Below are 25,926 nucleotides of genomic sequence, written 5' to 3' on the forward strand. Positions count from 1 at the left end.
AACAGCAGCACGTCACTTGCAAGACTTTCAGTATCAAATTTGGCATGGACACTAAATGGCCAGCATTTTGGAGGACTTCAAATTAGCACGTGTCCTCAGCCTGCCCCTTGGCTTAGGCTGCCAGACCATTCATGTTTCCTTTGACACCAGCCTAGTCCTGGTTTTTCATGTTTGATTTATTGTAATTATCAGAGACTGGTATTTACCTGGCATTTTAAGTGATGGTTACAGTATAGATCTCATTTAGTCTTCTATTTGATGACTATACTTTATCAACTGTGTGAACCTAAAAATCTAAAAGTTAATCTGGTGAATATGTGAGTGTGTGTGTCCTTCATGCTAGGTACAAAAAGCTAGGAAGGACACACAGATAAATTAGATGTGAGTCCTGCCCTTTAAGGGTTTATATCACTTATTTCCAGTTCTAATAAAACAAACAGATCCATTCCTCAATACTCTTTGTTCATGAGGCTTGGATTAAACTAGTGCATGTCTAGTTCTTCTAGGAATTCTTCAGATTCTCCAAGGAATAGTTTGATCCACTCTCCTCACCTCAGGATCATGCACCTCAAGCTGTTGGTGACTGATTCCCCTCTTCAGCCTCAGGGTTGACAGTGTTCCTCTAGCTTGTGTTTCAGCAGTTCCCACCATTTCCATCCACACAGTTTATTACATGTTTATAATTGTGATTATGGCCATTGGGGGAGTCTTAAATTGCCAAAGCCAAGTAACACGAATAGATTGGACACTGTGACAGGAAAAAAGCCCTCATTACAGTATGGCAATTTAATTGGATTCAAAGAAGGTGGGATTATTTAGTCTAGGATTTTCCCTTGTGACACAAGTAGTTATGTTAACCTTGAGCGTTTTGGAACACTGAGTTGACTTTAGTTCATTTGTGTCACACAGGCAGCTAGTGAGGGAGGATGTGAGCTGCAGAAGATTCCCTCACCAACCTCCCACTGCCATAGTCCCACTCCTGAGCTCTCTGGGCCACACTAGGTAATGGAGGGGGCAGGGCCAGAGTGGATCTACCCAAGAGAGCTCTTGGAATTTAGATAACATTCCTGCAATAGTATTTAGAAATATTGTAGTGGTTATTACGTTGGTCTAGTCTTTCAGTGAGATTACCCTTCAATGGTCAGAGTCCTAAGCCCTGTCATATCACCTACCTACCCCAGTCAGTTGGGGTTGGTTTCTCCCATTAAGATATAAATTTTGGGGCTGGGTATGGCTCAGTGGTAGAGCACTTCCCTAGCATGCAAGAGGCCCTGAATTCCCTCCCTGTATTCAAATAGGAAAAAAGCAAAATTGTGTTTGTCTTTTTGACCCTTTTGTATTGTTCTGCTAATGATAATCTTGCTTCATGCCTGTGGAAGCAAAGGATTGGGGGTAAAGGACTTTGGCTCCAGCTGTTATCACAGTAACCAGAGCCTGTCCTCCCTATTGCTGCTCCCTGAGGAAGAAGAAGGTCCCAGTGCAGACTGAGCCCAGGCTGTCCCACCAGGCTTGAGGAAACTCCATCTTTTGTGCACCCTGTGAACCCCAATCTGATTGTGCTTCTGGGGCCAGATTGCAATTTTCCATAGATGCTGCAGGAGGGAGGCCCAGGGAGTCGGCTTAAACCCTGTCCCAATACTCATTGTTCCCTGCCCTAGACTTGGCCACACTTCAAGACCGTTTGCTATCAAAAGACCATGTAATCGGAGCAGCACTTCTCAAAGCAGCATAGTGGTTTTGTGCCCCTTAGTTGCATTCCTCGGTGCTCAAAGCTGGAGAATGAGCAGCTGCCCGTTTCCCTGAGGTTGGACATGCTTCCAAAGCTGTCCTGGCATCTCTCTTCACCCGATAGGACTGAGCTCCCTAGAGAAAAAGGGTTGCCAGCTGGTTGTGGGGTGCGCACCTGTAATCCCAGTGACTCAGAGACTGAGGCAGAAGGATAGGAACTTTGAGACCAGCCTAGGCCCCCAGCCAGACCCTGTCTCAAAAGGAAAAATGGTGGGGATTCCAGTGTAGATGGGAGTTCTCCCAGGACACTCTCCTATAGGACATTGGCCTCTGGGAAACCAGCACTGGTTAATTGAATGTTTTTCTCCTCTGTGCTACTTACTAGACTGATTTTAGGAAAACCCTTAATTTTAGCTAGGGAACGTGTTAATAAAATGGTCTCTCACTGATATGTAACTTTGTATCTTAGAAAAAATGCTATAAGCAATATAATTTTTATTTAGTAATAAATTAGGATATATTTAGCATGAATAGATTTATGATGGATTCATGAGAAAAAAGTTGACAAGTCAATATTAACAATGTTTATTTTGTTTCTCGGGTGTTTTTGTTTTTTTGGTATTACTGGGGACTGAACCCAGGGGCGCTTAACCACTGAGCCATATCCTCAACCTTTTTATTTTGAGACAGGATCTCACTAAGTTGCTGAAACTGGCTTTGAAATTGAGATCCTCCTGCCTCGGCCTGCTGGGATTATAGGCGAGCACCACCTCCCCTGGATACCTGCCTCTCTGTTGTAAAGATGTAGAAATCTTTGTTTCAAGACATCTTGTCTCGCAGAAAAGTAGCTTCTTTAAAAATTGTTAGAAATGTTTTCATGGGTGTTTTCGGAATCATGCCTGAGTATCTCCACAGTTAGGGATGTGGGAGTTCCTTCTATGAAATTTATGTCTTTACTAGAGACGAACTAAATGGTGTCCTTTTATTTGAATCGCTTCCAATTCTTTTGGTTCTATGACTTAATGACATGATTTAGAGCAAATCTTCTCTGTTTTAGTTTTATAATCTTAAAATATAAATATATATTATCCTTCCTGTGCTTTGAGGGTTAAATGAGAAAATGTACATGAAAGCATTTTTTAAATTATAAAACTGTAAGTTCCATTTTCATAGATCAATACTTGAGGATATTTTGACTTCAAGTATTTTAGATTACTTCTTTGACTCCTTGTTTTAATTCTCCTTACTGCAGCCTCTTAATATAAACCAAGAGTTTAAAAAATTTTAAAAGACAAAATCACTAGGCACAGTGGTGCATGCCTGTAATCCCAGCTACTCAGGAGACTGGGGCAGGGGGATTACAAATTAGAGGCCCACCTGGTCAACTTACTGAGATTCCGTCTCAAAATAAAATGAAAAAAGCTGGAGCTGTGGCTCAGTGGTAGAGCACTTATCTAGTGCAAGGCCTTGGGTTCAATTTCCAGTACAAAAAAAAAAAAAAAAAAAAAAAGGTGGGGGGGATTTTTAAGAGGGAATAAAGAGAGGAGTAGCACAGATATCACTGTGATGTGACAAGCACACAAATGCTGAGACCTGATGGCCTCTTGAAGGTAGTGACCACCTGAGAAATGCAATGTTTGGCTTATGATTTAATCAGAAGTAAAATCTGCCGATTTATCAAGAATTTTTGGACTTTGGCCAGATGAACTTCAACTGCAGTGTGTGGTGTGGGCATGTTTATATATGTGTGTGTGAGTGAATGATACAGCAATAGATAGATCCATAATTAAAATCATGCCTTCTAGCTTTTGAGTCACTAATTACCTGAAACTAAAATTCCTTCTCACTTTTTCTTCATTTGCTAAATATCTCTGTAGGTCTAATTTAGTGTTCTAAAAGAATTTTTGTGTAGATTGATTCCCCCAAATCTTCATGAAGTCCTCACAGTATGCATATTATAGGTAGGTGGAGAGATTGAAGATGCCAAGCACTGCCACCCATTAGACAATTGAAGTTAAAAATAGATGTGTTCATGCATCAGCAGATGGATTCATGCCCAGATGACTGGATTCAGAATTCAGCCACATATGACAGCCTTTGAGTGGAGATTCACCAGCACAGGCTTATTTAAAATTCACAATTGCATCAAAACCTTCCATGGCACAAAATTAATATCCAGCAATCAAGTAAAATATTTTGAATATCCGTGTGTTGAGGATAATAATTTAGAATGTGTATTTTGGTTTAGTTTTAATAATGGGAAGATATTTACTAAACATACCTTCCTTGTAAATACCTGCCTAGGTAAAAATACTTGTGGTATGGGTTAGCAGGATATATTATATTTTAATTTGCTTTTAAAAAAGAATTAGCATTAATGAAAAGAATACCATGAAATAAAATATCTAATGCTTAGTTGGGAAGCCATTTCCTTAGGTATTTCATTTCTAGGTGTCCTAAAAGTCTGTTCAGATTCACATCAGCGCTTGACTCTGACAGTTACTGGCAAATGGAACCATTAGATTTTTATGACTAACAGAGAAAAACAGATTATAGATCTGTGCAGGTAGAACAGAAAGCCTTGGCAGCAAATTAAACCACTTCATTAATATTAATGGACATATTCCTAAAGATGGGAGGACTATACTGACCTTCTCATTTATTTCATTGCAAAATTCCCTTTCATGTGGAGTAAGTGTGATTGGTGGGAGAATGGCTATAATGTTTATTAGGTTTTAAAAAACAGTAATTGTAGACAGCTGCCCTCCTTTTAGAGGTTAAAGCCATGAGGCCCCTCCTGTGTGTAGATAACACTGTCTCCTGTTATTATAGAGCCTATGGGGCACGTGACCCAGGTCTATTTTCCTCAGTGCTTATGAAGCTGGTTGTCTCCCACAGTTTCCTTGCCTGTCTTGTTTCTATGGTAACCCTGCACTCACTGTCCTTGCAGAGAAACCCTAAAGCAGGCGGCAGCTCAGAAGTCCCAGCAGCTTTCAGCACTGCAAGAAGAGAACGTCAAACTTGCCGAGGAGCTGGGGAGAAGCAGGGACGAAGTCACAAGTCATCAAAAGGTCAGTGGACCTTTGGTGGGGTTTCTGGATCTGCTGTGCTGACATCTGCTGCTGTTGCAGTGCTCCTGGAGGCTGCTCAGGTCTCCTTAGTGTGGTCGCGCCCATTTCAAGTGGGATTTCCGGCTACCTGTGCTGTGTCTCCTTGCTTTCAAGTGTGCTGTGTAGAATTCAGGTCAGAAGTGAACTGATGGATCCACTAACAAAAATAAAATAACACAAGACACTTGATCTCGAAAGCAAGTAGGAAAAAAGGTCCTTATTAGGTGATTGTAGCAAAGCATTTAAATGGGAGGGGATAATATCTTCTTACCATTGCTTGGATTTCAAAGTTATTTTTCTCAAGATTTTTTTTTCATCAGAATTGGTTTTAAGGAAGCAGACTTTAAGAATATGGATTTTGGGGCTGGGACTATAATTCAGTGGTAGAGGGCCTGCCTCACATGTGTGAGGCACTGGGTTCGATCCTTAGCACCACATTAAAAAATAAATGAATAAAGATATTGTGTCTGGGGCTGGGGATGTGGCTCAAGCGGTAGCGCGCTTGCCTGGCATGCACGGTGCGCTGGGTTCGATCCTCAGCACCACATAAATAAATAAATAAATAAATAAATAAATAAATAAATAAATAAATAAAGATGTTTGTGTCCACCGAGAACTAAAAAGTAAATATTGAAAAATTCTCTCCTTCTCTGTTTAAAAAAAAAAAAGATATTGTGTCCATCTACAACTTAAAAAAAAGAGAATATGGATTTTTGTGGGAGAGTTGACAGTTGATTTTAAATAGAACTCTGCTTTTCAAGAATTGTTCAAGCATTTCCTAATGAAATTGAATATATGTGCACTAGTGTGCATTTGATATATATAGTTGGATGGAGATATATATATAATATATATTTATATAATGGATATATATAGCCATTTGCTTCTATATTTAAATTACAGAGGTTCCTGACAGAAGTTGATTAGCCATGGGAACAAAATTGATTATAAAGGATGCTGTATTCTGGGCAGAGATTGTGGTTCATGGTATGTGGGAGACACTGGGTTTGATCCTCAGCACCAGGGTATTGTGTTCAAATACAATTAAAAGTATTAAGAAAAAAAAAGGACGCTGTATTCTGCTTGGTAGTCCTTGCTAGTGTTGAATTGTTAGTCACTTCTGCTGTCGGAGCAGGAGCTTTAAATTTTTTAGGAGACTTTTTTTTGTATAGTCATTCATTCTTACTTTGATAATACAAAGGGAAAAAGAAATTTTTCCCCATTGTGTCTTGCAAATGTTAATTTTCACTTGGGATGGAGGAGTTTGGGGTCATTGTATTGAGTGCTCATTGATACAGTGCAGTTTGTGGTGAAATCATTTTTAGGAGAGTTGATTTCAGACTTTAAAGGAGTCACGGGGTCTCCTGAGCTCCTTCCAGCACTAAGTCCTTTAAAGTCTTCATTATAGCATTCCACAGTTTTCTCGTTTCATGAAAGAAGTGCCATGTCTCTCCAGAGACCAAGATGGTGATGCTGGTGCTGGTGATGGTAGCTTTACAGGCTCTTACTGTATGGCAGGCACAAATAGATGACAGCTATCATCTCAGTCATTACCACAATTCTGCATGGGGGCACTAATGTTATCCTGTTCATGAAAGAGGAAATGGAACCACAGGGAACATAAGCATTTGCTCAGTATTATTCAGCAAGTAGTGTCAAGAGATACTTGTCATTTTCTGATTTGGATCTGGAAAAGAATCAAAGTGTGTTGACTATGTAGAGTCAGTGCATGTCTTTTGATCAGCATGTGAGAAATTGGAGTTCATGAAAAAATAGCAGCCCTTTGACCAGCAGAGGTTCTTTTTTTCCTGGCACTAGCTAGAACATCTAAAACATTTGACATTTAAATACCAGTGTGTCCACCAAGACTTGGAAGAGAAGGATTTCAATCAAGTGCTGAGTCTGTTCCCTTCTCCTTTTTTTTTTCTCATTTCATTTAATATCTTGTTAGAAAGAATAGATTCCATAAATCTGAGAACAGAGATCATCCTCTTACGTTTTGAGCTTAACTGGACTGACAGATTGCTTGTCTCTGTTGCTTAGTGCTAGAAGGAGCTCAGGAGACCCCGTGACTCCTTGGACAGAGGTTTCCAGAGCTCGTTTGCATCCTGGTAGCTCTATTCTCTTCACAAGAGGGGTTTCAGGTAGCTTCATATTGAAAAGGTTTTGTGATTAATAATTTGAAAATCAGTTATTTTGCAGGTTGTTAGAAAATAACACCTATAAGGACCAGCTAAGAAAGTGACTTCCTTTTGTAATATTTAACTCAAAAAAGATAGGTGGGTGTGAAATAAAACAATACTTTTATGATAGAGAATGAGGAGAGTGATATTGATTACCAGAAACCATTATAGATTATTATTGATACAAATACATTTCAAAAGAGTAGAGAGAATCTCCTGTTTATTTATTAATCTTTTATCTTTTTCATCGGTGCATTATACATATTAGTGAGATCCATTGTTACATACTCATATGTGCACATAACGTAATTTGGTCAAGTTCATTCCCCAGTTCCTCCCCTTTCCCTCTCCTGGTCCCCTTCCTCTATTCATTTGGTATCCTTTCTATTTTCAAGAGTTACCTTGCCCTTTTCCCCCTATTTTCTCTCTAACCTCCACATAGAAGAGAAAATATGACCTTTGACTTTCCAAGTGAGACTCATTCACTTAAAATAACTTAGAAGCACCTTAGTTTATAGAAAATTAATTCATTAGGCTCTATTATACTTTCAAAACGTGTGTGTGTGTGTGTGTGTGTGTGTGTGTGTGTGTGTGTTGCTGAAGATTGAAGCCAGAGCCTTGTGTGTGCTAGGCAAGCACTGTACCACTGAGCTACATCCAAAGCAGTTTTTATTTTGTTTTGAGACAGGGTCTTGCTGAGTTGACCAGGCTGTCCTTGAACTTGCAATCCTCCTGCCTGAGTAGCTAGGATTACATGCCCAGCATCTGCAGAGCCCAGAGTTCAGTCCCTAGTATCATGCCAAAAAACAAGTAAAGAAACAAAAAGTTGGAGAGTGATAGTAGCCATTGTTGTTCTGCATTAGAAACCTCATGTGACCTGACTGCCGAGGAGCTACGTGAAGGGGTACTTTTGCAATTGGAGGGGAATCAACTGCTTATCCATAGTCCTCTGGAAAGGAGCTGGCTAAGCCAGAAACAATCCACCTGTGTGCATTCTGTGTGGCCTGCTTTCTCTTTCAGACAGTTCTCTCTAGCTAAAACTTTTTTGGTGGGGTGGCGGGGAAGTACTGGGGATTGAACAAAAAAACCCACAAAAGAAGGTCTGGGGATGTATCCCCACAGAGATGTATCCCCAGACCTTCTTTTGTGGGTTTTTTTGTTTTGTTTGTTTTTTGTACCAGGGATTGAGCCCAGGGGCACTTAACCATTAAGCCACATCCATAGCCCTTTTTTTAAAAAAGAATTTTTTGTAGTTATAAATGGACAGCATACCTTAATTTTATTTGCTTATTTTTTTTGTATGTGGTGTTAAGGATCTCGGACCCAGTGCCTCACCCATGCTAGGCAAGCGCTCTGCCGCTGAGCTACAGCCCCAGGCTGGCCTTGAACTTGTGATCCTCTTGCCTTGGCCTCCCAAGTTGCTAGGATTTCAGGCATGCACCACTGTTCCTGGCTCCAATTAAAATTAGGTCTCCTTTCCAAGTTGGCTTTTTCATTTTAGGTGGAGAGAAGGGCAATAGCCAGGATCAGATAGGATTATGAGCAGCAGAAGTGTTTGATATATCTGGTATCAACAGTGACAGCAGTCTTTTAGTGTTGCACAGAGTGCGTTGTCTTTTAAGAGAGAATATATTAGATCGAACTGTATGAAATTATTTTCTTCAGCAGCCTAACAGTAGACATAACTTAGCCCCTCTTGATGACTCCAAAGTGATGAAGCTTGAATTAGGGTTGCCCTGATTGTTTGCTGCCCATGTTTCTTGTTACCTCAGGTTGGTTTGTGTGTATGTGTACATGTGTGCTTATGTGCGTGTGTGTGTGTGTGTGTGTGTGAGATAAAATACACGTAAAAGTTGCTTTTAATCGTTTTACGATGTATAGTTCAGTGGCATTTAATTGAGCATTTATAGTGATGTGTGGCCACCACCTCTATCTAGTTCCAACACATTTTCATCACCCCAAGAAGACCCTGTGCCATGAGGCAGGCCCTTCTCATTCTGCTTCCCTGGCCTCTGGCAGCCAGTTTTTTGTTTCTGAGGATTGGCCTCTTCTGGACATTTCACAGAAATAGAGCACATGCTGTGTGGCCCTTCGTGACTGGATTCCTCACGGAGCATGTTTTGCATTTATCCAGATTGAAGCATGTGTCAGTCCCTACTTTGGTTAGGAGTGGGTGCTCCCTTCCTTCCCAGGGTGGGATCGTGTTCTGCTGGATGGTGTACCACAGTTTGCTCATCCTCTTGGTCAGTGTTGTACGCCTCCTTTCTCTACTCAGACTGTCACCAGTCCCTGTTGCCTGCAGCCCATCCTACAGCAGCTGCCTCTAGAATCTTATAGAGGACAGGAAATCCTCCTTTCCTTAACAGCAGTTCTAAATCTTGCCACACTGTTCTCACTTACCATCTTATACTCTTTTCTTTAAGAGAGGAATCTGGTTTTTGCCTTTATTTTTCACCTCCCATTTCTTTCCCATCCCCTGCTGCCTGCTCTTAGCCACCAGTGCACTCCAGAAATGGCTCTGACTAAAGTCATCACTTAGTAATGGCAAAATTGAATGGCTTCCTTTCTGCTCTCTCTGAGCCCTTGGCCTTGCCACCGATGTACCCCAGCTTTCCTGCTGATTCCACCCCTGTGCCTGCTTCTCTGCTCGCCCTGCACTCCTGGCTGCCAGCCTTCACCTGTGGGTATTTCTGTCTGTCCTTCCCTTCTTTGGTTCCATATCGTCAGAGGCCCATCCTAGATGTCACTGTCTGTGCTCCAGCAGGGCAAGCTGTGCCTTCTTTGCTCTGTAGCTATCTCTGCTCCTTAGAACACTGCCGTGAGTGCCTCTCTCCGTGCAGAGTAGGTGGGCGTCACAGAGTGTGAAGGGAGGGGCCCAGGCATGGGTATGTGGAGCTGGATGAGTATCTGGTTTTACCCAGGGCCCTGGGTCCTCTTTTGCGTCATGAGAGGTGGATTCTCTGCCTCCTCTTCTGCACCTGGTTTCAGCCACTGCTGGTTCCATACCTTTGTCACACAGTTGTGGTTGCCAAAAGCCTGATCACCAAATCAGTGGAGCATCTACTGTGTGGGGATGGTGGACACAGTCAGTGTGAATTCAGTTATGTCATGTAGCTTCAAGATTAATGGACACCACACAGAGTGTTACTTTCTTTTCTTAAGGAATGCTAAAAATAATAGAGTGAGTTCTTCAATAGAAGTAGTTGCCTTGGGCGGTCATCTTTAGATGTCTGATTTATTATTTCCAGGCCTCACAGATTTCCAGCCTGTAAAGAAAGCAAATACACTGAGCAGTCACTATGGGAACAGTTCTGATTTCCCCCTGGTTATTTGCAGGATGAGGCTCAGTTTGCTTTTGGAAATGGGACGGGGGTGGGCGTAGATAAGTCGACAGCTGTAGCTCACCAGTGGTTTCCACAGCAGAGACTGTGCACAGACCATGGGCTCATCATCTAAATTGAATTCTCAGACATGAATGGTTAGAAAGGAAAGCTATTTTTAGCTTGTCATATATTATTTTGAAAAAATGTTGATCATAAGCTATTATAATTTTAGTCTGGGCTCAGGGGACTTCTGCACAAATAGGACTGATTTAAGCTGGATCTCGCATCTCTCCCCCTTCAACACCTAATGATATGAACACTTTTTTTTAACTATAAAAATAAAAATCTCAGGCTGGGGTTGTGGCTCAGCAGTACGTGTGCAGCCCTGGGTTCAATCCTCAGCACCACATAATATCTCTATTTTATTCTTTTATTTATTTTTATGTCCAACTACAACTAAAAAATAAATATTTAAAAAATATATCTCCAGCAGGGCACAGTGTCGCATGCCTGTAATCCCATCTGCTCTGGATCTTGAGACAGGAGGATTGCTAGTTTGAGATAATCTTGGCAATTTAGCAAGACTTGTCTCAAAATAAAGAACAAAAAGGTTTATAAAGTTTTAACCCAGGCAGGGTTAAAGGATCCCTGAGTTCCATCTCAGTACTGAAAGTATATATTTTTGGAAGCAGAAAAACCAGCAAAGCTAATCAACTTCACTCTGTAAACTTTAATGTTGGTAAGCAAGAGGAGAAACACAATTGTGGTTTGACTGTTTGATCTTGTGTTTCCAGTGGTGAGTGGCAAGGAAGATGGATAGAAAAATTCTGGAAATTTTTGCTTTAATTCTGCCCATCTTGGGGCTGGAGATGTGGCTCAGCGGTAGCACGCTCGCCTGGCATGCGTGCGGCCCGGGTTCGATCCTCAGCACCACATACCAACAAAGATATTGTGTCCGCCGAGAACTAAAAAAAAAAATAAATATTAAAAAAAATTCTCTCTCTCTCTCTCTCTCTCTCCTCTCTCACTCTCTCTTTAAAATAATAATAATAATAATAATAATAATTCTGCCCATCTTCAAGCTCAATCCAGTAGGAAAACCTTAGACTGCCAAGGCAAGGAGGCAGCTTGGGGGAAGGTCCAGGGGAGATTTGTGAGTGCAGAAGTCCTCTCCTCCCACCTCAGGACTTTATCACAAGTAGGAAAAACTGCCAGTTGTCATTTTCCAGCCAGCAAACACTGGTGGGCCCCGACAGTCAGTCCACAGGTAGGCATCCAGCGGGAAGAGCCCCTCAGGAATGGCCTCGCGGAGTGCCCTTCCTTTCCTCTCTGCTTTGCTTCCATCCTCAGCGTTAGCTCTTGTCTATTCCAGAGATCGTGCCTTCCAGAGGGAAGCAGGGGAAGGCTATCGCGAAGGCAAGGACTCTCCTCACAGCTTCACCTTCTTATTCAGGAAGAAAAGCTCAGACCTCCAGGACAGCATTAATCACACCACGGCCTCCAGCCACAGGAGGCCAGCTTCCTTCTCCAGGGAGGAGAGAGCAGATGCTGAAAGTGCTTCCCTGTAATGTCTGCCCCAAGACTGAGGCCTGAGGGCATCCTGTGGGGACAGGATCACCTCTGTTCAGACAGAAGAATGAGGTACAGGACCCTAAAGAAAAGAGACCTCTAATTCCCACCATCTTTCCTTTACCCCAGGGCCCCCATGCTGCGGAAACTGTAGACTGCAGTGCCCAGCTTCTCAGCTTACCTTGGGGGTGGAGAGAAAAGGCCTTCTGGTTGGAAGGTCTCAGGGGAAATGCACCTAGCAAATTAAGGTGTAAACCTGCCTATGATAAGATGAACAGTTGAATACACATTATAGTAAAAGGGAAAAAAGAAAGGAACATAGGAGTCCAACAAGAAAAGAGAAATTCAGGCCATGAGGAAACATTACTCAAACAATACCCATTACCCAAATAGTGCTTCATGTTTTATAAAAACTTAAATTATTTGAGTAAACCAAGTGCTCACAGAGGTGATCCAACCACATAACTGTAACCAAGAATGAAAAGCTAAAGAAACAAATTGAAGCCTGGTGCATGGTGCACACCTGTAATCCCAGAGACTTGGGAGGCTGAGGCAGGAGGATCTCAAGTTCGAGGCCAACCTCAGCAAATTAGCCAGATCCTGTCTTGAAGGGAAGAAAAAAAGAAATAAATTTTAGACAAAAACCATGCCATATTAGAACTACCAAGTAAATCAGAAACAGGAAAAAGGAAAATTACAAAAAAGAAAAAAATCAGAAATGGAACCTTATGAATGTTTCCAAATATATCAAGGAAAGGCTTGGCCTATTCATCATAAATAGGGAAGAAAACAAAGATATTGGAGCAATTAGATGAAAGATAATAATGATGAAGTATGAAGATAATCCAAATGGGTGTGATGAGCATCCGTGCAGTAACAAGCTCAATAAATGTAAGGAAAAAGGACTGTCCTGCTTTGCTTGACAACAGGAACACTTTCTGAGAAATGTCTTTAGGTGGTTGCCTTTGTTGCCTGAGCAACATCAAGCGTACTTCCACAGACTGTGGGGGCCAGGCACAGGGCCCACACCTGTAATCTCAGCACCTTGGGAAGTTAAGGCAGGAGGATTGTAGGTTTATGACCAGCCCCAAAATAAAATAAAAGGGCTAGGGCTGTAGTTCAGGAGGAGAGGCTTGCCTAGGTTCAATCCCTAGTGTTAAAACAAAAACAAAACAAAAAAATAAACAACAAAACCTAGATAGTATAGCTTCCTGCTCACGTAGGTCATAGGGCACAGCTTATTGCTCCAAAGCTGTAAATCCTGTACAGAGAGTTCCTGTACTGACTACCGTTATAACACAGTGGTAGGGCTGGGGCTGGGGACGTGGTTCATTGGTAAAGTGTCTTGTCTAGCATGTGCAAGGCACAGGGTTCAATCCCCAGCACCTCAAAAACGAAAACAGAAAAAGTACATTAAACTTTATTTCCAAATTCTGGGGATCTGCCTTTTGTGCAGCTACGGTTCACAGATGACAGTATGTACTGTGCATAGCACACAGGTAATTTTATGTGTGCACATCTAAGCAGGTTTGTTTACGCCAGCATGCCCACAAATGTGAGTAGCTGGATAACCCAGGCATCTCTAGGAGATAGGGACTTTCCAGATCTGTGGCAATCTCATGGACCAACATCATGTGTGGGGTGCACTGTTCACCAAAACATGATCAGGGGCGTCATGGTTGTATTGGGAGATGAGTAAGGAATTTTCCCCAAGTGAAGGAAGAACTGAATTGCAGACAGAAAGGACAGGATGCTTTGAATGGAGACCCTATAGGGACCCACTGGAAAAGTCAATCCAGAACAGTTGACACCCGAAAAACAAAACAATCCCCCAATCCTGGTTATTATTGAAACTCAAGAACAAAAAAAATAATTCCTCAGTGCTCAGGCACTGATGGGCTGGGGATGTGGCTCAAGCGGTAGCGCGCTTGCCTGGCATGCCTGGGTTCGATCCTCAGCACCACATACAAAGATGTTGTGTCCGCCAAAAACTAAAAAAATAAATATTAAAAAATTCTCTCTCTCTCTCTCTCTCAAATAAAATTATATCTTTTCTGTTTTTTTTTTTTTTTCTTCATGGCTGAATAAAACTCCATTGTGTATATCTACCACGTTTTCTTTTTATCCACTGGTGGACACCTAGGCAGGTTCCATAATTTGGCTATTGTGAATTGTGCTGCTCTAAACATGGGTGTGCGTGTGTCGCTGTAGTATGACTTTAATTCTTCAAGGATAAATCCTGAGGAATGGTGTAGCGGGGTCTCGTGAGTGGTTTCAGGCCTAGTCTTTTGAGGAGCCTCCATGCTGATTACCATAAAGGCTGTAACAAACTTACAGTTCTACCAACAGTGTGATCATGTTCCTTTTTCTCCACATCCTTTTCAGCATTTATTATTACTTGTTTACTCTATTACTCAACTGAAATTTCAGTGTTGTTTTGATCTGCGTTTCCCTAATTACTAAAGATATTAAACAAGTCTTCATTATTTCTTGGCCCTTTGTACTTCTTTTCAGAAGTGTCTGTCTGGTTTATTTGCCTATTTATTGATTAGGTTTTTTTGGTGTTAAGTTTGAGTTCTTTGTATATTCTCTATATTAATGCTGTCAGAAGAGTAGCTAGCAAAGATTTTCTCCCATCCTGTGGGTTCTGTCTTCATGTGTAAATTGTTTTCTTTGCTGTGCAGAAGCTTCTTGTTTGATGCCATCCCATTTGTTATATTTGGCATTATTTCCTGAGCTTAGGGATCCTATTGAGGAAGGCTATATGCCTGTGTCTATATGTTGGAGTGTTGACCCTACATTTCCTTCTAGGAGTTGCATCTGCTCCAATTCCTAGGTCTTTAGTCCATTTCAAGTTAATTTTTGTGCAGGGTGAGAGATAGTTTTATGTCTTACAAACAGTTAAAGTTAAACCGTGGTTTTTAAAAAGAGAAAAGTCTACTTTCATTCTCCTACATATGGATAACCAGTTTTCCCAGCACCATTTTTGAAAAGGCTATCTTTTTTCCAGTGTATATTTGGGGTGCTTTTGTCAGGGATCAGATGTCTTTATCTGTGCCGTTTGTTTCCGTGTCTTCTGTTCTGTACCATTGGTCATGTGTCTGTTTTTATGCCAGTACCATGCGGCTCGTTACTATAAATTTGCAATGTAATCTGAAGTCAGGTATTGTGATGCCTCCAGCATTGCTTTTTTGGCTTAGAATTGCTTTGGCTCTTTTGGGCCTTTTATTTTTCCAAATAAATTTTAGGACTGTTTTTTCTAAATCTGTGACGAATGTCATTGGTAGTTCAGTGGGGATTGCTTTGAATCTGTAGACTGCTTTTAATAATATAGTCATTTTAACAATATTAATTCTACCTATCCAAGAACATGGGAGGTCTTTCCATCTTCTAAGGTCTTCAATTTCTTCAGTGTCTATAGGTTTCATTGTAGAGGTCTTTAACCTCTCTGGTTGGGGTTTCTGAGTTTTTATTATTGTTGTTGTTTTGAGGTTACTGTGAATTGTATTTGTTTTCTTTTTCAGCAAATTTGTTATTGGTGTATAGGAAAAGTATTGATTTTTTTTTTATGTTGATTTTATGTCCTGCTTCTTACAATTTGCTATGTGTTTAGCAGCATTTACAAATGCACACATATACATAGTTTTTTTTTTAATATTTATTTTTTAGTTATCGGCGGACACAACATCTTTGTTTGTATGTGGTGCTGAGGATCAAACCTGGGCTGCACGCATGCCAGGCGAGCGCGCTACTGCTTGAGCCACATCCCCAGCCCCACATAGTTATTTTTTTTTTAATAAAAGTTATATTGTGCAAATTATTTGAACTTGTTTTACCTCCAAGTTTTGTTTATTGGGGTCAAATTTACATAAAATTCATCCTGTGGTTTGGTGAGTTTTGATGAATATATATAGTCATATAACTGACTTTACAATTAAGATTTCCTTCACCCCCAGAGGTTTTCTCATGCTGCCTATAAAGTAGTCACCATCTAATCTTTGCAAATCCCTTATATCTTTTCTGGCCCCATAGTTTTTGACTTTTCTAGTAGGTTATAAATGGAATCAAACAGTATGTAACCTTATTCATAATCACAGTAAATGTAAAGGGATTAAGTACTTAATTTAAAGGGTAGGGATTGACAGAATGGATTCATTTATTTTTTATATGGTGATGAGGATTGAACTCAGGGCCTCACATGTGCTAGGCAAGTGCTCTGCCACTGAGCCACAGCCCCAGACTGGCAGAATAGATTTTTTTAAAAAACAGTTTCTCTGTCTCAGAGTTATGTTTACAGCCCTTTTAAATTTTATTTTAAGACAGAGTCTCTAAGTTGCCCAGGCTGGCCTTGAACCTTGTGATCCTTTTGTCTAAGCCTTCTAAAAGCTGAGATTACAGTGTGCATCACAATATCAGCAGGCAGAATGGATTTTTTAAAACCATGGTTTAACTGTAGCTGTTTGTAAGACATAGTTTATATTTAGAAATCCAAAGAGGTTGAAACTAAAAGGACAGAACAAGATCTACCACATAAATGGTAACTAGAAGCAACCTGAAGAGTCTGTACTAATAGTCAAAATAGACTAGAAAGCCAAAGTTGTCACTAGAAATGAGATGACTTTTGATAATGATCGAAAAGGTCAGACCCCAAGAAGATGTAACACCTGCTCTGCATAACAAAGCCTCAAGATACATGAAGCAAACCTGATAGAACCATAAAGGAGAAACAGTTCACCAATGCCAGTTGGAGATTTCAGTACCCCCTATTTCAGTGATGGATAAGCAACCACACGGAAGACCAACAAGGAAATGGAACACTGCTAGACACAGCAGTGGCCTGTAGAGCGCTCTGTCCCCCAACAGCAGAGGACACATTCTTCACACCTCACATGGAATGTTCTCCAAGATAGAATACATATTAGGCCATAAAGTAGTTTTTAGTGAATTTGAAACATTGCAATGTATGTTCTCTAACCACAGTATTGTGAAGTTAGAAATCATAATTAGGAGTGGTTGAGCACACACACAAGGCACTGGGTTTGATCTTTGGTTCCAAGAAGTAAAAATGTATATATATATATTTTAATATTTATTTAATTTTTTTTTAATTTTTCGGCAGACACAACATCTTTGTTTGTATGTGGTGCTGAGGATCGAACCCGGGCCACATGTATGCCAGGCGAGCGCGCTACCGCTTGAGCCACATCCCCAGCCCAGTAAAAATATTTTTAAAAAAATATTTTTCTTAGTTATTAATGGACCTTTATTTATTTATTTGCCTCTATGTGGTGCTGAGAATCAAACCCAGTGCCTCACATGATAGGCAAGTGCTCGACCTCTGAGCCACGACCCCAGCCCCTAAAAATATTTTTATTTTTATATTTGATTGTAAAATATTTTTACAATCAACACATTTAAGGTTGGAAAATGCTTATAATGAATGTATAAATGGATAAAGGACGCGACATAACTCAAAAAGAAAAAATTTGAATTATTAACGAACATTTGAAAAAATCATCCAGTACCACAAAAAGCAACATGCAAGCCAGGCATGGTGGTGCATACCTACAGTCCCAATCACTGGGGAGGCTGAGGCAGGATTGCAAGTTCAAGGACAGCTTCATCAACATAGTGAGGCCCTGTCTCAAAATAAAATTAAAAAGGGGTGGGGTTATAGCTCAGTGCTAGGGCCTTGCTTAGCATGTGCAAGGCCTTGGGTTCAGTCCCCAGTATCGTAAAAATGAATGAATGAAATAAAGAAAAAACAGTGTGCAGAGATTCTCCCTCTTCCTTGGAGATTAGTGTGCCCAGATTTCCAAGCTATAGAAGTTTAGTACTTACTATACTGATCTGTTTTGGTTTTTTGTTTGTTTCTGTGGATCTGGGGATCAAACCCACTGCTTTATGATGAGAGACGAGCACTGTACTGCTGAACTATAGCTCCAGTCCTTTACTGATATGTTTGTTTGTTTGTACTGGAGATTAATCCCAGGGGCACTGTACAACTGAACTATATTCCCAGTTCTTTTTATTTTTAGACAGGATCCCTCTAAATTGCCCTGGCTGGCCCTGAACTTAAGATCCTCCAGCCTCAGCCTCCCCAGTGGGAGGCCTGCACCACCATGCCCAGCATTATACTGATCTTTATAGAAAACAGTGTTTTATCTTCTAGCTATATTTAGCAGTTTGTATTTCTTCTACTTTTTTGGTGCTGGGGACTCAACCCTAGCACCTCTCATGTGTGCTGCCTCTCCAGCCCCTCTTATAATTTTTCAAATAGGCTTCATGTTTAACATAGAACTATAAATTGAATAAAAAGCAAAAGTGAAAGCCCTTCTCATCCACATCCCACTCTCCAGATGTTATGCTTCTCATTTCATTTTTAAAGTTCGCCTCCCACTCTTTTGCTTCCTCTAAGCATTTCTGTGAATTACTCATGCAGCAAAAGCATATATCTTAATGGATGGGGAAAGTAGAGACAACAGTGAAAAGCCTGGATGTTGACTGTAGACTTCATGGTGAATGTACAGTTATATTCAATCCATATGTGTATGTACATGTGAGAATGTTTTAAATATGATGACCTCATAACAAAGCACATACATACCTGATACATAATTAATTGTGATTATAACTGTATGAGGAATTAGTAACTTAAATTGTGGACTATTGGAAACTATCACATGACCTTTAGGTATCATTGGGTTAAAAACAACTCAGAAGAGCTTTTTCACCCTTTTGTTTTATTAACAGTGTGAGTTGAAATTGATATTTGGCAAGATGGTGATGCATGGTGCATACTGAGAGCAGTTCTCTTCTTCCATAGATTATATGAATCTTGGTTTTTTATGGTTCATATAATAATAATAATAATTTAATAATAGGATTTAAGAAGGAAAGAACTGCTGGAGATTCTGGAACCGCCTTGTTTTATAAATGTATAGTCAAGTGCTTAGAACAAAGTAGCCCCTTACCAACAGTTTGTTGAAGTGAGAGGCAAGTCAGGTGAAGCCTACTGAGAGCAGAGGACCTGCTCCTTTTCCTCTGCTAGCTAGCGACACTGGACCTCTCTGATTTAACTAAAAGAATGATGATGTTAGTAGTGGAGCTATGTCATTCATTAAAGCTGTTGCCACACTTATTGAAAGCCTAAGATGTCCATGTTCAAGGTGCTGTTGTTTAATATTTTTAAATCTGAAGTCCAGGAGGAAGGAATCACCAGGTCATCAGTGATTTGTAGATTAATAACTGCATCCCATGTGCAGTGACTTCTTGCTGGGCTCCAGGTCCTGTGAGGAGAGCCAAGTGTTTCTCTTCCCCTGGAGCCCAGGGATGTGGCATGTAGAGTGAAGAAGAGGCCTCTCTCTGGACCTGTGGGAACTGAACTAACTCTTTCTTTTTTTTCCCCCCAGCTGGAAGAAGAACGATCTGTGCTCAATAATCAGTTATTAGAAATGAAAAAGAGGTAAGCTTTACTTATATGTTTATTGGATGTGTGCGTGTGTGTGTGTGTGTGTGTGTGTGTTTAATAAAGAAAATTTCAGAACATGGTGTGTGTGGACTTGCAATAGAAAAAAAATGTACCTTTCTATATTCAGAAAATGGCATTGTGATAGTTTGGTACTGATAATTGATAATTTGTGAAAATTCATTTACAGAAGTTTTAGATATTAAAATTTTAAGCCATGTTCAGTTATATTTATTCAGAGTGTTCTAAAATCAAATGTCTCATATTACCTCCTAGTTTCAGTAACTAAAAACATTGTAATTTTACATTTAGTAATTGCTCTGCATATAAATTATATTAAAATGTTGATTTTCAATTACAGGGGGTAACACCAGTTTAAATGTTTTGTTTACTTTTTTATAAAAATTAGCTCTATTATTTAATTTCCTTCCATTATATTTAAATGATATTCAAATGGAACCTAGTATAATTTTTCTGGTACTTATGAGTAAGGATGAACTTGGCCTGCAGAAATAATACAGTCAGAAGCCTGATGCTCATACATCCTGATGGTCTTTATTCTTTTAAAGATGCCATTTTTGTCTGGGGTGATTCTGTGACTCACCTTCTACCAAATGAGTGTAGTGTGTGCAGTCACCAAGAGCCACATCCCATCCAGGGGGGTGCTGCAGAGTACTGAATAGATGCAGGCTACACAGTGGCATGATTTTTTTGCTTATTAAAAAAACAAAACTAAACTAAAAATAAAAGCAAACCTTCTCAAGAGTAGCCTGCCCAAGAATTCTTCCATGCTCTTAGGAAGTATCTTGTTCCTTCTTGTCAGGACAGGGGGTTTCCTCGTCCCACTCTCAACTCACATGTGTGTCTTATGCTTGGGAATTGAGGACTTAATACTTAGCCCACAAAGATATTTGGATTGCACAAACTATATGGGACATTAGGCCTTGGTCCAGAGAGGCCTTTCCTTCTGTTTTCAGTTAAGAAACACTTAGAGCCAGTGTGGCAGCGCACACCTATAATCCCAGCAGCTTGGGAAGCTGAGGCAGGAGGATCACAAGTTCAAAGCCAGCCTCAGCAACTTAGAAAGCCCCTAAGCAACTTAGCAAGACCCTGTCTCTAAATAAAATATAAAAATAGGACTGGGGACATGACTCTGGTGAAGTGCCCCTGGGTTCAATCTCTAGTACCAACGAACAAACATACAAAAACCACTTAGGGGGCTGGGGTTGTAGCTTAATTGGTAGCGCATTTGTTTTGCATGTGTGAGGCCCTGGGTTTGATCCTCAGCACCACATAAAAACAAACAAATAAAATAGAGGTATTTTGTGTCTGTCTACAACTTAAAAAAAAAAAAAAAAAAAAAACACTTAGAAGAGCTGGGCATGGTAGCGTGCCCCTGTAATCCCAGCAGCTTGGGAGGCTGAGGCAGAGGATCGTGAGTTCAAAGCCAGCCTCAGGAACTTCGAGGCACTAAGCAACTCATTGAGACCTTGTCTCTAAATAAGATCCAAAATAGGGCTGGGGAATGTGGCTCAGTGGTCAAGTACCCCCGAGTTCAATTCCTGGTAACCCCTGCAAAAAACTACTTAAATAAATAAAATCCTGTCTCTAAATAAAATTTAAAATAGGGCTGGGGAATATGGTTCAGAGGTCAAGTACTCCCGAGTTCAATTCCTGGTAAACCCCGCAAAAAACTACTTAGATTCATTCCTTCAAATTTCACTAAGGTGGTGTTTACTCTCTAGAGTGCACATGGGTATGCCATGACTAGTGCTCCCCAGGACAACAAGGAATAGTGGCCACTTGGCTGTGTCTCTGCCTCTGACTGTGCCTGTGTGCCAACCCTACATTGTCCCCATGGGCCACAGGGTGTTTAATTTTGCAGAAATGAGCTTCTGTTTCTTTAAAAGATCTTGAGTAAGCAGTTACCAAGGACATGTGAAGAATAACCAGGGCTTGCTCCTGTGACTCTCCTGACAGAGAAACATATAAAACCGGGCTGGCATAGCACTGACACAGTCACCTTCATTTATGTAGCACTTCATGATTCTCAAATTCATCTCATCCCCAACCAACCCAGGGAAAGAGATGTGAGGCTCGCGTTTTAAAATGTTGACACTAAAGCCCCAACAGGCAGGCAGCTTGTGAGGGACGCAAGGCTGGCGAGTGGCAGAAGCAGGCTTAAGACTCAGACCTTCAGCTTTTTGCCTGGGTTCTCATCTCCCTGTAGCTTAAACCTTTTTATTTATTATTTTAAAAGATGCTGTGCTTTGGGCTAGGTTGTGGCTCAGGGGTCGAGCGCTTGCTTAGCATGTGTGGCCCTGGGTTCGATCCTCAGCACCACATAAAAATAAATAAGAAATAAAGGCCCATTGTCAACTAAAAAAATATTTTAAAAAGACACTGTGCTTCACTAGTCCTTACTAATTTTGTGACTATAACTAAATTTACATGCCTTTCAAAATATGATTAGACCTGTGACTTTTTTCATGGCTTAAAAAGGAGGGACAAATTGGGGGACTAGGGAATTCTCTCTCTTCATTTCACTATCTCTGTTCCCATTTTATGTCCTGGGTATTTAGGACACTGTCTCTTGAAAATATTTGCGTGTTTTTTTGGTACTGGGGATTGAACTCAAGGGCACTCAACCACTGAGCCACATCCCCATTTTGTATTTTATTTAGAGACAGGGTCTCACTGAATTGCTTAGTGCTTCACTTTTGCCGAGGCTGGCTTTGAACTCATGATTCTCCTGCCTCAGCCTCCAGAGCTGCTGGGATTACAGGCGTGCACGTGCCCAGCACGATTGCTCATTTTGGTGAACAAATGTAGATAAAGATGACAATCTTTTTCTGGAAGTGAAAAAATTTAGAACCTTTTTTCTCTTATATATTTATTTATTTATTTAAGCTGGGGCTGGCAGCACATTTATTTATTTATTTATTTATTTTTTGAGAGAGAAAGAGAATTTTTTAATATTTATTTTTTAGTTTTCGGCTGACACAACATCTTTGTTGGTATGTGGTGCTGAGGATCGAACCCGGGCCGCACGCATGCCAGGCAAGCGCGCTACCGCTTGAGCCACATCCCCAGCCCCTTTTTTCTCTTATTTAGAATTTATTTATTTATTTTTTGGTTTGTTAATTAACTTTAATGGAAAGTTATTTCTGTTTTCAAAATCTGAATGTAAATGTATTTTAGGTAATAAGTTAGATCCTCAAATGCCTTATAAATGCCAGTTTGGTAAAGGATTTGTATGTGGATCTGAGTGTGTAATGGGTAAGTAAGTTTATCAAGACTAGAGTATTTAAAAGAGCTTGATATTTTGTACGTTTAAAAGTCTTGTCCAAGAGTGTAAGTCATAAAGGTATTTGAAATGTATTCTCTCATCTAAGAACCAAGTGCTTAGTCAACAATTTAATTTAGAAGTGATCATTGAACATACCTAGTCAAGATAATACGTAATTACTTCACTGAAATGGTCTTGATATTGACATGCAGAACTTACTTCTGACTGTAGGATGAGAGAAGTTATTGTTAAGAAATCAGTAGCGGGGCTGAGGATATAGCTCTGTTGGTAGAGTGCTTTCCTCGCATGCACAAGGCCCTGGGTTCAATCCCCAGCACCAAAAAAGAAAAGAAAAGAAAAGAAATCAGTAGTAGCACTGGCCAGGCATCACTAGGCATGCTTATTATCCCAGCCAACTGGGATAAGGCAGGAGGATCATAAGTTCAAGGCCAGCCTGGGCAATTTATCAAGATCCTGTCTCAAAATAAAAAGAGCTAGGGGTATAGCTTAGTGGTAGAGCACTTGCCTACCATATGTGAGGCCCTGGGTTCCATCCCCAGCACTGCAAAAACAAACAAAGAAATTAGTAGCATCCTTCTGTATTTGCTATGGTTTTTTGGTGTCTATAACATTGAGTTGCAAGCAATATGTGGTCAAGGTTTTTCTCTAAGCTTAAAGATGTAATCATTTGAAAAGCCAGTCTTCAAATTGGGTAGAGCTTTTTCAGAACACGTTCCAAGGTATCTAAGCAATCACAGAGTAGAACTTGACTTGTTCTAACTGCCAGGACTGGATGGGTCTGTTCCTCTGTGGTGCTGCTGCCCAGCACAGACTGGGGACTTGGCTCCACTGCCCTCCCTTCTCTAGGCTTTTTAATGTCAAAGAAGGGATGCCAGAGTCTCAGACACTGACAGCCCTTGAAGCCATAATTCATTCTGTGGTGTGAATGCAAGGTGTGTGTCAGGAATGGAAACTGGCTTGGCGATGCTGGCTCCCAGGTCTGCAGCCCTCTGCGCTGCCTCCGCTCATTCAGCTCACTGTGGGTTGGAACTGTCTGACTGTCTCCGAGCTTGCGCTACTTACCAATGCTCATTTCACCCCTCTCTTTTCCCTTTCCTACTCTTGCTTCCTTTGCTATATCTGTGTGTCTTTCATGGTAAGACTAAAGAAAGTCTATCCACGTTATAATAAATAAATAAATTTCATATATTTTTAGTAAACCAAATTGTTGTATATATTCTTTGGCTGCATTTGTCCCTCTGTGTCTTGCTTTTGTTTTGTAAAATATACTCAGCAGTGTATACATATTATATACACACACATTTCTTTTTTATATCTCTATTCAGCACAGGACTTCAGTGCAAATTTAGTTCTCCTTACTGTATTGCATTTCTCTTCATGTTTCTAATATTTGGTTCTTGTTATCTTGCATTTTTAAAGCTTGCCCAGTAACACTTTAAGGTATTTGCTTCATTACTGGAATTTATTTCTTATGTAAGTAGTAAGAAAAGAATCTGAGTGATGTGTTCCCTTGGGGGATGGGGGAGAGAAATTTTTGGCCCCTATAGCCCTTATTTTATATTGTGTTTATCTTCCCTTCTTGATAGCGTTAGTAATACCAAGCCATTCTAGCCAACATGGCTTAAACACAATACAATTTGCAACTCAGATGTAAGTAATGTTGGCATAAATGGTTTAATTCAGCTGCTCCTGGTGGGCACAGGGCTTAGCTATGGCCTAGAGGCCAGCGATGGAGAGCTGCACAAAGACCAGCTGCCATGGGCTGCTTATGCTGTCACTTGGCAGAGCTTTCTTGGCTGTGCATCCTCTGGTAGCTTATACAGGAAATGCTCCTATGGCCCATGTAGAAAACAACCTGTGGAGAGGTTGTGTGTATACATGACAGTGAGCACAGAGAAGGACACCTGTCCCTTTCTCTCCTGCCAGCTGGTGGCATTTATCCCTCTCCAAGGCTGAGTCCATGGGATCCTGACCAATCAGAGCTGAGTATAGGAGGGTCTGTCCTTGGCAATCCCCAATCCTGATATTGAGCTCTGGAAATCATTTTTATAGTAGAATAAACTTCCAAATAAGTTTCATAGAAACTCAGCTCATTAACTCCCATGTTTTCAATTCTGCAAATATCTCAGTGAAGTTGGCAGAGGTATATTAAAATAGGTGGAAAATAATAATCGAGAATTTATATACATTATATTAGCATTAATATAATTATGTAATTAATTTGTATAATATATTTGTTATGTAGTTATATATTATATACTATATTTAAATTTTTGTAGGTTCTATGTCTGGGACCATGGGGCAAAAATGGGTTAAGGATATCATGATTTAATAGTCTTTGGGTGACATCACATACTTTACATAGCAAAAAGTGCCTGCACATTCTTTCCATTTAAGTTGTTTTGTTTAAACCTAAACAAGACCCATTTGCCAGCAAGTTATTACTCAGTAACTAACAGTATGTCAATACTGACCTCTTTCCATTGTTTTTAATTCAAGAAACTTCCGTAAGTCTCAGATTCTTTTCTTACTACTTATCATTCTGAAGTGTAAGTGTAAGCCACACAAGAAGATAAATAAAACACTTATATTTTCATTGTTATGTAGAATTCAATTTGACATAAACCATGAGAATTCTGTGATTCGTGTGCCGGATATCTTGGGTCTCACTAACCAGACATACATTCTGCCATTTCTAACCTGGGCCTCTATTCCCTGCTCCTCCAGCTGGTTCAGAATCAGACTGAACCATCACATACTCTGCACTTACCCAGCTGCTTCTGACAGAGGGGAGCTGTGGTCTTGTTGTGAAAGTTAAGTTTTTTCTCTCTGATGACAGGCTGTGTAGCCCTAGGGCTTGCCTGGGACATCTCTCAGTTTTGTTTTCCCTAAAATACTTTTGTAAAACAAGGTCTTTCTCTCAGGTTTCACATTGCATGTGATTTTTTTTTAGAACTTTTCATTTTAAACTAATTTTAGGTTTGTGGAAGAGCTACAAAAAGGTAGTGTAGCCAATTCCCCATGCCCTCTCCCAGATGCCACATGTGAACATTTTACATAGCTGTGACACATGTATCAAAACCAAGAAATTAACAAGGTATAGGACTGTTATCTAGCCTCTCCACTTCATTCATCTTTCCCTTTTTTTTCCCTCTGCACCGCTGGGGGTTGAAGCCAGGGTCTGGCCTTGCTAGGCAAGTGCACTTCCACTGAGCCAAGTCCCCACCCTCCCAGG

The 25,926-nt window shown here is 40.5% G+C and overlaps 1 protein-coding gene across 13 annotated transcripts in view; it reads left to right on the forward strand.

Moving 5' to 3' along the window:
* The window catches only part of Clip1 (CAP-Gly domain containing linker protein 1), a 113,546-nt gene that overhangs the window by 81,383 nt on the left and 6,237 nt on the right, over nt 1-25,926 (forward strand). For 10 of the 13 annotated variants that reach the window (XM_077796093.1, XM_077796092.1, XM_077796098.1 and 7 more), the window contains 3 exons: nt 910-1,002; nt 4,679-4,799; nt 19,326-19,378. In XM_077796093.1, coding sequence (XP_077652219.1) covers nt 910-1,002; nt 4,679-4,799; nt 19,326-19,378 — 267 coding nt within the window. The remainder of the gene's footprint in view (nt 1-909; nt 1,003-4,678; nt 4,800-19,325; nt 19,379-25,926) is intronic. The other 3 variants (XM_077796103.1, XM_077796101.1, XM_077796104.1) reach the window with 1 other exon arrangement.

The sequence above is a fragment of the Urocitellus parryii genome, chromosome 3, assembly GCF_045843805.1.
Source record: "Urocitellus parryii isolate mUroPar1 chromosome 3, mUroPar1.hap1, whole genome shotgun sequence".
Lineage (NCBI taxonomy): Eukaryota > Metazoa > Chordata > Mammalia > Rodentia > Sciuridae > Urocitellus > Urocitellus parryii.